Raw genomic sequence first — 12,500 nt, forward strand, 5'->3', positions numbered from 1 at the left:
CGCACCCCCTTAACACCATTTATAACCTCTGTTATAACACATGACAAAAGGTCAGGATGAACACACGCACCCCCTTAACACCATTTATAACCTCTTTTATAACACATGACAAAAGGTCAGGATGAACACACGTGCACCCTTAACACCATTTATAACCTCTGTTATAACACATGACAAAAGGTCAGGATGAACACACGCACCCCCTTAACATCATTTATAACAAAAGGTCAGGATGAACCTGCATGCACTTAACACGTAATATGGCGATGAGACACACGTCAAAATGATATCTCTAGCGTTTTTATGTCATTATTTTACATTATTGCAACATTGTTGTTTCATGTAAGATTTCTTTATCAAGAACAGGAGCTTTAGGTCCCCAAATGTGAGGCAGAGCAAAAAAAAAAAGGTTTTATTTTGGGAATATTGTTGTTTTCCATTTGTCACAGTTAAATGCCTTTGAGTTGTGTGTGGGTGTGTGTAATTTGTTGAATGTGTTACATGTAATGAGGTTTGTAGGATACATGGTTTCGCTCTATAAGGTAAGCAGAGCACTGATTTATGGAGAATAAAATCTCAGTGTATTTTAAAGGAGATTAAAGAGGAAGCAAATCTTTTCAACAGCTGCCAAAAGCAATGCAGAGACAAAATAAGAGGAACAAATAAAAAAAAATAAAAAAATTTCAGAGAGAGCTTCGGCTGCTACCCCCACAGATATATCAAATCTTAAACATACTTCTTCTTCTACTTCTTTATTCTCTACTGACACTGCAGTACTCTCCAACCTCTCTTTACATGTTGCTCACACACACACACACACACACACACACACACACACACACACACTCACAAACACACACTCACTCACTCACTCGTTCGCTCGCACAAACGCATAAACATTCACATATTCCATCCACAAGTGCACACACACAATCACACACAAAATGTGTCGAAGCCTGCAAACATGTAACAATACACTCATACACAAGAGCTCACAAGCATGAATATGCACACACACACACACACACACACACATGCACACGCACACACACACATATATATATACACATGTACGCACCTTCACACTGTGCATACGCACAGCACAAGGACACACACATAAACACACACGCACACAAACACACGCGCACATACACACACACTCAAACTTGTCCTTGGCAAAAAGAGAATTTTAATGAGATTTTGGGTCTTTGTTTGTGAGCGTACGTGTGTGTGTGCTCTTCCCCCAAGGTTTTTCTCATTTCTGTTTTTTTTTTTTTTTCTTTATCATGACAAATCAGACTAAATCACTGCTGAATGTGACCTCTGACCTCCATAAAGCTCTTCTACTGAACGAAAAGCACGGGAGCAGGTTAGGAGAGTAATCTCCATGGAAACTAGGTGGATATGAAAATCTTCACTCTCTTTATAAGCAGGTCTTGTTGAGGGGTTAATCTAAAGCTTCTGATTCTAAGTGTGCGTGTGTGTGTGTGTGTGTGTGTGTGTGTGTGTGTGTTTGTGCGTGCATGTGTGTGTATGAGTCCAACTCACAGCCCCGAACGTGAAAAGTCATGAAGTCTTAGCCCATCTGATAAAGTTGTGCAGTAATAAATGCAGTCAGGAAGGTTCTCTTCTTCCATATTCCCGATATCAACTCGAGCATTAAGCTCTGATGATTTTATTCTCCTCCTTCATCACTACGGTAGACTGAGTTTACACCACCACACACACACACACACACACACACACACACACACACACACTGATCCTCTTGATATCTTTATGCTGAACTGCCCTGAATGGTCGCCAAGCAACAGGATGATTGACAGCTGGCCAGATGGGTCGGTGACAGCAGCTGAAACGCTATATATTGTATAACTCTCTCTGACCTCAGCAAACCTGTCCATCAAATAGCTCACCCATTGGGGGGGGGGGGAGTGGGGGCAAGCTCCTTACTGATGTGTACGTTTGTTTTTGTGTGTGTGTGTGTGTGTGCGAGAACGTGTAATGATTTATAATGGCGTAACTCTCGACTGCAGTTTCCTTGTTGCCGTTTTCTTCACTTAAAAAAAAAACATGAACCCTGCAAAAAAAGATTAACCACCCCGCCCCCCCCCACCACCAAAAAAAATAAATAAAAAATATTATTACAGATAATGATCACACTCAAATACAAAGAGATTTCGAACTGGGCTCCAATCGTTAACCCTCTGGATCTTCGAACGCTTTTTTGCCTGCGGCACTGTTCTCACTGTAGCAGCCATCAGTCATCAGAAACATTTCTTTTTAATATATTTGCTTGTTAGCACAGATCTCTGGCACGTAGCGGCCTCACGGCCCTGTATATCAACTCAGAGTCGAATGATATGCCAGAGCGCACATTTTTCCAAATTGATTTCACTTTGCTAGTTACGGTTTTATAACGCACTTTGGGTTTCTTCCACGGCCCGCGCAACATCCGAAGGCTGTCTCGAACCACGTCACAGATACTCCATGTTCACTTTTGTTACTTCATAAAAGCTTTTCCATTTCCAAGTCAGGCCGGCGGATCTTAAAGAACAGACAGTGTCGTTAGAGAGACAGTGTCCGAAGTGAAGTGAGCACTTGAGAAAATGAAGGATACAGAGCATATGGAACGCGAGTGCTTCCAAACGGTTCTAGTTCCTGAGTTCGTTATGGTATGGATTCGTATCTAAATGAGAATGGGCACGGACGGGTTGCTTAGGGTTTCGGTTGCCACGGCCGAGGGAAGAGACTCCCGGTGACGCCGATCTGAGCAGGGTCCTTTCCGGAGCTTCAGTGATGAAGATTTTGTTCAACTTGAGGTTGATTCGTGAGGAAAAGCGATTGAGGTTGACGTTGGTAGGTCCTTGATCGTTGATGTATGCTGCAGTGTTTTAACATTCAAGGCAAAACAGAGGAGTAAATATTTATGAGCTGACTGCAAATATCTATCTAAGCCATCTAGAGGCAGTTTCATGAGGAAAAGTTCACTGAGAACCACACAGAACAGGACATAAGCGGCGGGTTGCGACGTGAAAATCTGTTGTTACACCTAAAAATTCATGTTTGAGAAATAATTGTTGTAATCGACATAGGCAATACTTTCCTGACCAGAGGAAAAATGTCATATGGTTGGCGTCTTTCTTCACTCAGTTGTCAACAAGTAGATAAGTGTGTGCGTGGCACACGACAAAAGAAATCTGCAGGCCCCGAGTGTTTGTTTCCCACAGTGAAGCCTTCTGGCCGCTCCGGTGGATTCTCCTTGCATAGATCGTGTCGGCCCAACTCCACAGAAGACAAAGGTTACGCCAGTTGACAAAAGACGACGATCCTGGGCGATTACGCTCATCCCGAAGCGAAAGCGTTTCCCTTCTGGTGGGAGCGGCTTTGACGAGCATGAGAATGACGTGAACGCTATGTCGCGGTTGCGTCGGTCATCAGGTGTAACCCCGAGTAAACGGATCCTGGAGTGCTCCTCGAGACCGTGTTTTCCACTAGCGTCAAGAAAACAACAAATTGTTGAGCCCCCCCCCCCCCCCCCCCCCTCCCCCGAGTTCCAGACACATGCGTAGAACCTTTGCCAAATGGATTGAGGCTTATCTGGCAGGTTATGATGGCCCAATGCCAAGTTGACACTTTATATTAGTATTAGTGTCCTTTATTTTGGCAGATACCTGTATGTTATTATATTATAACCTTCACCGAACAAAAATATTCCTACGCTCCTCAAGTACCTTAATTCATTTATCGTTTTTTTTTTGTTGTTGTTTTTTTTTGGGGGGGCATTTTTGGAACTGGCAAGATATGCTCCAAAAAACCACAAACAAAACTACTACATTACAAAAACTGTTCATAAAGTTAATCTGCCCAGTACAACTGTGGTGTAACACAGCAGACGATCTGTTTTACTTATATTTGAATATTTGAACACCATGACAGCTGTTTTTGTATACTGTGTCAGCTCTGTTTACCTTTCATCACAAACCTGCAGAACCACACACACTACTGTATAATCAAGTGAATTCATTAGGCAGTACTTAATTCTTTTTTTTTCTTTTTTTTTTTTTACAAAGCATTTCACATTGTGTTCATAATACAATACAGACATGTAACAGACAATGCTTAATTGCCATGGCTGAAATTTAATCCCAATTCTGCTAACCCAAAATTCTTCACTGTGAAGAGTCGAATGGGTGTGCCACTGATTTCATCGAGTCTGAGTGTGGCTGTGATGTGTTGAGTGTAGTGATAGTTGAGGAGTGTGTTGAGTGTAAATCTGGTGGATTAGCGCGTTGAGTGTATGTGTTATTGGGCAGTGAGTTGTGACACTTAGTCACAACTACACTGAATGTCACAGCTGCACTCAGTGTAGTTGGGAATTACATTGAGTGTGTGTCTAGTTTTTCACAGTCATGTGAGTACAAATGTAGCAGTACAGTAACTCTGACACATTTTGCTTTGTATTACTGATCGCTGTTAATGAGAACTTCTTATGCAAACAGAATCCATATCAAAATAAACAGCAGGTTATATTACCTTCTGTAAACTTAGGTAACTTGCACCTACCTGAGGTAACTGTCTAATACCTTATGCACCTGACAAGAAATCCTGATCTTTAATGTTAAAATGCACTTTATGTTCATCAAAACAGAGACAGCTCAATTTCCCCCACCTTTTCACAGCAAAGCAACAAACTGTAATTATTTTGACGGTAAAGGCCAAAAGATTTCAGTTCAGTTCAGATTTCTGTTGTTCTGTTGTTGAACTGTAAGATGGTAAATGGCAGTAGCTTGTTTTCTTGTATAAAAATAGCTTCGAATATCAACCTTTTATCATGCTCTTTTTCAGAGCAGAATTTAACTGGACTTTATTTATTTAACTTTTTAGAAATGTTACATATTTTTGATATGTAGGTGCAATGTAAATTGTTGCTGTGACAGTTTGTGTGCGTAAATGACAATGCCTCATATTATATCCGACTATTATAAAGGTCGAATACTTCTGTGCATTGCAGTAACAGAATTGAGAATGTGGTGTGTTATTTTAAGGACTGAAAAAAGAAATGGTACAGATTAATCTTTTCTCTTTAAAGCAAAACAAGATGTTGTAATTGTCCTATTTTTTTTTTTTTTTTTTGCCTGAATTTTGAAGGACATCTTTTTTGTTAGGTGAAATGTCCTGTCTCTAAAAGAATTCTCTACAAAGACATAACACTAGAATTTGACTATTGTCAAGAGGGATCATTCTTCCAGCGCACGCTGCTAAAAATTTTTTTTAAATGAGCCAAAAAGCCACAGTGACCCGGGCCATTATTATACTCAAGGTCTGTGGAGTTATTCAGTAAATGACTTCCAAACACAAGCAGAGATCATTTGTCATGTGGTCTTATGAATTTCCATTTGTGTTGGATATTGCCTTGACCCTCTGTTCTATTGAAAAAGCGAGTTACTTTTAACAGCTTAATCCATTTGTGCGGAATTAATATTTTTTATTTCTCTGATGTGGTCACTCCACCGTTTTTCCACTGAAATCGTAACATAAATCTGTAAATGAGGGGGGAAAAATGTATGTACATATTAGAAACTTTACACACACACACACACCAACACACACACACACACACACAAATATCTAACATTTCCAATTAAAGAGGTTAAAGAAAAGGTTAAACTTCTTTGAAAATGAGAAAGAAAGAAAAACATTTAAATGATGTGCTAGGTTGCCATAGAAATGTTCATTTCGAACAGTCAAGGAGAACTTCGCACAACATCAGTGGAAACGAAAACAATAACAAGAAGACTCATTACAATGATGATGATGATGATGATGAGGATGACTGAAGCTGTTGTTGATTCAATGGTCACGTTTTTTTTTTTTTTCTCTCTCTCTCTCTCTGCATTTTTCGTTAACCCCGAGACATTTCTGTTGGGTGGAGCTGTAACCATAAGTCTCGTATCCAGCCATCCGGCAGTAAAATGATAAATTAGCTAAAGGCCAGAAAAAAAAAAAGCCGCAATTAGGGACATTTCTGCCTCTCCCTCACACTTTCCCTTTCATGTGTCTCCTTCCACGTTTCCCATCATATGTTGGTAAATACTTAATGAATGTCTGATGCTGATGCGTATACATTTCAATGGCTCTTAAATTACATTTTAAATTCAGATGAGGCCTTTTCAAAAAACTTGACAAATGTGTCTTGCTTGTCAGAGACGAACCATTGAAACATTCCAGGTTTCCATCTCTTCACTCTCAGGTTAAAAAAGATAGAGAGAGAGAGAGAGAGAGGAGAGAGAAAAAGGAGAGAAGTGGAGGGAGGGAGGGAGGGAGGGGGAGAGAGAGAGAGAGAGAGAGAGAGAGAGAGACTCTTTTGTGTCATAAAGAAGATGTACCGTTATGACATGAATAGTTTGTGTTGTCCTTGACTTAAATCTTCACCCTTTCCAGTTGGAGCAAACAAATGCCTAACTTTGAACTGCCTAAAATATACCTACTAGCTCTATGGCATACACACACACACACACACACTCTCTCTCTCTCTCTCATGTTATGATTCTGAGTGTGATGCGATATCCTGCTGATGGCGTTTCCATGGTTACGCCACACTTCAGAAATCCTAAAGAGAATGAAAGATGGAGTTTTGATAAAGTTTAATAAATCAAAAGATGGGGATTGTGAGGAAAAGTGTGAGGAGGCTTGTGGCTTTAAACTGAGGGCTTAAATTATAATAATGAGAAATACCAGAGGGACCCATAATATTCTCACCCAAACGACGTTTGAATTTTCTTTTTCCATAAGAGACTAACAAAGTTTGTGGTAAAGAGTGTCAGTTAAAAACAGAGGGTTTTTTTTTTAAAAGGGTTGGGAGTGTGGGGTGATTTGATTTGATTTGATTTTGAACTGTTGTCAGAGGCGTCAGTAAATAATTATACATGCCATGCTGAGATCCGACCCACATTCTCTGCAATCGTTTAATCATCCTGGTGGATACAAAGCAGTAAAAAGAGAGAGAGATGGAAGCTAATGCAGTCTGCTCCATTTTCTGGCCTCACTCTCTCTCTCACTCACTGTCTCTCACTCACTGTCTCTCTCTCTCTCTCTCACTCACTGTCTCTCTCTCTCTCTCTTTCACTGCCTCTTTCTCTCTCTCTCTCTCTATCTGTCTAAAATGGGAATGCTTTCCTTCTCTCACCGTCTCGCTTAAAAGAATCGTCAACTTTTCAAACACTAGACCTGACTGCAGCGTCCGTCCCTCCATCCGCCTCGTCTGTTTGTCTAGCTCTTCACTCCCAAAAAGCACTTAAATCCCTGTCAAAATTGTTAAATATTCATGGCCAGTAACATTTGGCAAAGATGACACTTACACACACACACACACACACACACACACAGATGCACATACTCACACAATGGCTGTCTGACATTTGCCTTTGTTTGCCCACCGTCCAGAACGCGTGCGGTGTAAGACATGAAAATCAATAGGATGTAATTATACTGTGTTTGCTTTTGAGGTCCTGCCAAATGTGCATAATTAATTAGCGGTTTCATAGCAGCGGCTTACAGAGCTCAGTGCAGTGTCTGGAAAAGGGTCAGCAGGAAGCCTAGGTCATGAAGGAAAGGACTTAAACAACGCACGCTTTCTCTGGAAAATACCAAACACCGGACAAATCGGGCTTCGTCTCAACTTCGACTGCACGTCTGCCATTGAAAATCCATTTCAATTTGATTTTTTTTTTTTTTTTGAGTGTTCTAATTAAGCTTGAACGGCGTACACAAACTTTGAAGAAATATATTTGAAGAACTGCCAATTTTGACACTGCTTCAAATATCATTTATATATTGAAAGCACACAAAAATATTGTATGTTGTTCCACACGGATAAAGTGAGACGTTCACACAAATATTCACAACAAACCGAAAAATATTGCAAATCTTAATTCAGTCATTTATTTGTTGGCAAACAACTTTCACTGTTACAACAAATATTAGTTATGAGATTTCATTCAATTCAGAACGCATAAGAAAAAAGAATAAATAAGAATTTTTTTTATAGATATTGTAATAATGATGCTAATAATTTAAAAAAAAACAAAAAAAAAAAAAACAAAATAAGAATTCAGTGCGGATCCGCCCTGTTTCCCCCCCAACACACACACTTCCTTTCTTTAATCCATCATCATAAATCTGTAAAAATTCGCCAGAGGAATAAATACAGTTCTCTTTTTTTGTTTGTTTTTCCTCAGGGTTATGGGGGTTAAAACGGGTTCACTGTGCAAGCCAAGGGGGAATTCATTTCAGGATAAGGTAAACATTAGTGTTGAAAAACAGCTGCGTTGGATGTTGTTCTTGTTGTAATATCCTATTTAGCTTTCTTTTTTCTTTTCTTTTTACTTTTTTTTTTTTTTACAGACCTGTAATGTCTTTTTAAAGAGGCGATTTAGAATCTCCTCCGCAAACCCTCTCATAAGAGTTTGGTTTTTTTTTTTTTCCTTTTCCGTTTTTTTTTTCTTTTTGGTTTGGCTACGCTCCCTTCTCCAATTAGCAGTCTAAACATTGCAGAGTAAAACATGGGCAGGTCAGATGCATATGTATGTGCGGTGTTTGTCTAATGTCCCAGAATTCCCAAACGGTTCTTCTTTTCTTTCTTTTTTTTTCCTTAAGTCCCTTACTTATCTGAATGCGAAGGACAGGTGAAGGCATTTCATTCAAGAGTCTAGACGGCATCTAGCATCTAGGTGGCGTTTTCTGAAGTATTGCTTCTAATGGCCCTGTCCTCCCATCCAGAGGTATTGTATAAGGAAAATAGAACGATTTAGAAATATTTTTGACGGTTGACTCGCTGAACGTGTGTTTGTCTGGCTTTAAAACCGTTTCGAAAATAACCGAGTGAACGCGCCGGCTGTGAAAACCTATCGCTTTTCGCTAAACTACAAGGCAGCCTCTGTTTTTTTTTCTCCCCCCGAAAAAAAACAGATGTTGAAAGAACTTCTCAGACTGAGTTGAAGGATTCTAGAATCTTCGCCAAGATGCTCACGGAACTTTCCAGAAGAGCTTGCGTTTCCGTCATTCGGGTGTCTCTCCTGTCACCTCAAAGGATCTTTTTCCTGTGAATCTACACAGCGCCAAAATACCTCTGGAGAAGTAAGGGTCCTGAAAAAGAACTGTGTTTGTGATACTAGAAAATGAGGAGATGTTTGCATGTGTACGCGAGTGTGTCTGAGCTTGTAATTCGGTACTGCTAAAAAAGGGATTGAGAGACAGAGCAAGAGAATTTGTGAGTGTGTGTATGTGTGTGTGTGCGTATGTGTGTGTCAGACAGTTGCTCCTTGTAGTGTGAGGGGGAAGTTTTCAAAAGGAGCACCCAACACACTGGGGAGGGGGGGTTGCTATATCTCTACAAACACACACAAAGGGTAAAATATAGAAAACATGAAACGCATACTAGCATATGCAAGGAGTGATTCTGTACAATTTACATAGAAATTTCTCCGTAATGAGTTTGTATTACCTTTCGATAACTGAGATTGTTACAGAAAGAAAAGTAAGAAAAAAAAGGGTTTTTTTTTTTTTTTTTAATCAGTCTGTGTGAATAGATGTTGTGTGGTTATGGTCTATTAGACTAAAAACAGTGCTTGACGCGTTGGAATGTGTGCAGCAGAAAGTTCATTGTTATTAATCAGGGTTGAATCATGGGTAATGTAGTTCTGTATGATACAAGAGTTCAAAGGTTGGGGGTTTTTTGTGTGTTTTTTTGTTTTTTTCTTTTTTATCATACATACTCTAAAAATGGCAGCTAATTTTCGTGCTCCTTTTGTATCCAAGAAATCTCTCTAGATCCTCTCGGATATCCAGACGGTGTTTTAAAATCATTTCCTCCGCAGATAAACTGTCCTTGCGGAGGTTTTGTAGGGAAACAGCAGACAGATAATAGGGTGTGTGCTGTGTCCGGACATTGAGTTCGTGTGACCGATATCCATGGCTCCTGATTGGTGAGTGAGTAATGTCAGTCATTGAGATCCTCCCCTTTTTAATGTTGCTGCTATAGTTCCATTTCCTATTCATTCAAGCTGTGTTCACACCAACAGTTCCCACGGAAACCCATCCAGCTACAGCGGCCTCAAACCTTCAGTCTATCTGGGGCTGCTATTGGGTAACAGGTATTGGATATCGGGCACTGGAAACTGGTACTTGGGGACTTGTAACTGGTATGTGGAACTGGGTATCGGGTGAGGGGTCGACTACTCGTAGCTGTCTCTCTGGTGGGAGCAGCAGGTTGTGCATCCTGGGGAACGCAGGCTCACACACTCACACACACACACACACACACACACAGACAGACACACACACACACACGCACACAGAAGACTCAGGTCCAGGTGAGTGTATATATGTGTGTGCGTCTCGTCTACAGGCTAGTGACCAGATGGGCGGGGTCTTGTGGTTGGTCCTCGGGGGAGGAGTCGTGGTTTTCGGGCGGGGCGATGAAGCTGTCGCTGCCCCCTCGGCCCAGCTGGTAATAGCTGTGCAGGTCCTGGATGTGGTTTCGGGAACCCAGGTTAGGCATGCTCTTGTAGTACACATCCTCTGCTTCCGCTACGCTGACTTTACCGTTAGACAGCTGCAGCTCGCTCCCCTCTTCGTCCTCTTCCTCGTCGTCGCCGTCGTCTTCGTCGTCGTGGATGCCGTTGATGATGTCGCCATGCGGCAGGTCGGTGAGAGTCGGCATGCTCGTGTAGAGGGAGTCTCTGTGCGGAGAATGGGTGCGCGTGTGCGTGTGCGAGTGCGTGTGCGAGTGCGCGTGCGGGTGGGCGTGGGCGTGCGAGGGCGGTTCGGGAGGCTGCTCGTTGGTCAGCAAAGGAAAGAAGCTCTCGCTGGTCTCCTGAGGGAGGCGGCGGTGGGCGGAGAAAGTGTGCATGGGGGCGTGGCTTTCCGGAGGGGGTGGCCTGGGAGGCAGAAGAGGCGCCTGCGACTCCTCCCTGATGATCTCCAAGCTGAGTCCGCCCCCATCATCGTGGGGATAAGCGCCCGGGTTATCCAGCACCATGACGTCATCTTTCCCTGTAGCTCCGCCCCCAATGGGTCCAGCTCCGCCCCCATTGGCGAGGTTGTTGAGTTTGGGATTGAGGTTGCGCTCGTGGGTGTTTAGATAGGAAGGGATGTAGTTGGATGTCAGTTCCTTGAGGATCTTCTTTTCCAGGGTGGTTTCCGCGTGGGAGTTGTAACTAAGATAGTCCCCGGCGGCCACCCCGTAGCTGTTGCCGTGGTTACCGTTGAGCGGCAGCGTATCCATGACGCTGGTATCCCGCGCGTTGTTCAGGATGCCCTCTGCAAAAACAGGTCACACAAGGTCAGACACTCTCAAAACACTTACATCCATCAACTTCATTCAAACTGTCAGTGACCTCAGTGGACAGCTGGGGTCATTCTTCATGCAAGTCAAATGATTTATCATAAATTTATCCACAATGTCAAATGTATGTCTTCCAAGTAACTTTACAGTCATCCTCCGAGAGGGACATAATAAAATTAAACTACTGACACATCAGAAATGACATTTTCACAATGAATATGGTTTTAAACGACAATTTATGATGATATCACCAACAACTTAAAACACCACGGCACAGATGCAGTGAAAGACACAAATAATAAACACGACTAATAAAATCAAATTCAAAGGAATGAATAATAATAAAAAAAAAGAACGAAAGAAAGAAAAAAAAAAAACCCACAGACAATTTCTGATATGCTTTCTGTTCTCCTCCAGACTGAGGCCCAAGTTTCATTTCCTCAGGTTGATTATAAAACCTTTGGTTGTGTTTTAATCTGTGACCTGAATATAAGACTTTTTTCAAAGACTCTGCTGCGATCCGCATGCCAGCCAAATGAATTAGCTTGAGCTGCAGTTTTTTTTTTTTGTTTTTTTTTGACGGATGGTATCTCACAGATTTATTAACTTAAGAATGAAACCGCTTTTTGAATGCGTACTGCGTATAAACACAGAACAATAAAAACTTGCAGTGGAACAATAAAAGCACGTCTTCAGCTGTGTTCAATAATGCTGAAATAAGCGGCAATTTTGACCAATAAATAGAGGTACGTTTTGAAATTGCTGGAGCGCGCGCGCGTGTGTGTGTGCGTGCGTGTGTGTGTGTGTGCGTGCGTGTGTGTGTGTGCGTGCGTGTGTGTATGTGTGCGTGTGTGTGTGTGTGTGTGTGCGTGTATGTGTGTGCGTGTATGTGTGTGCGTGTGTGTGTGCGTGCGTGTGTGTATGTGTGTTTGTGTGTGTGTGTGTATGTGTGTGTGTGCGCGTGTGTGTATGTGTGCGTGTGTGTGTGTGTGTGTGTTTGGAGGAGTGTGTTTGGTGAATGGTAGGTGCAGAAGTGTGAGGGATGTCGTGGGTTGTTAGTATCTTTTGCTTTTTTGGCAGATTGGGGACAGAGAAGAGAAAGCAAAGCTAAGTCTGTTTACATTTAATGATAGAGCAGTTTATGACTCATACT

At 41.8% G+C, this 12,500-nt stretch overlaps 1 protein-coding gene across 2 annotated transcripts in view; it reads right to left on the reverse strand.

The window, feature by feature from the left end:
* Positions 1-10,402: 10,402 nt before the first annotated feature.
* adgrl3.1 (adhesion G protein-coupled receptor L3.1) overlaps positions 10,403-12,500 on the reverse strand; it is a 48,910-nt gene continuing 46,812 nt past the window's right edge. Inside the window, exons 22-24 of one of the 2 annotated variants that reach the window (XM_030787915.1) lie at position 12,500; positions 10,838-11,322; positions 10,403-10,759 (exon numbers count right to left, since the gene is read on the reverse strand). The exon at position 12,500 is cut by the window's right edge and continues 17 nt beyond it. In XM_030787915.1, coding sequence (XP_030643775.1) covers positions 10,403-10,759; positions 10,838-11,322; position 12,500 — 843 coding nt within the window. Of the gene's footprint in view, positions 11,323-12,499 lie in introns of both variants that reach the window. The other variant, XM_030787914.1, reaches the window with a different exon arrangement.

The sequence above is a fragment of the Chanos chanos genome, chromosome 11, assembly GCF_902362185.1.
Source record: "Chanos chanos chromosome 11, fChaCha1.1, whole genome shotgun sequence".
NCBI lineage: Eukaryota > Metazoa > Chordata > Actinopteri > Gonorynchiformes > Chanidae > Chanos > Chanos chanos.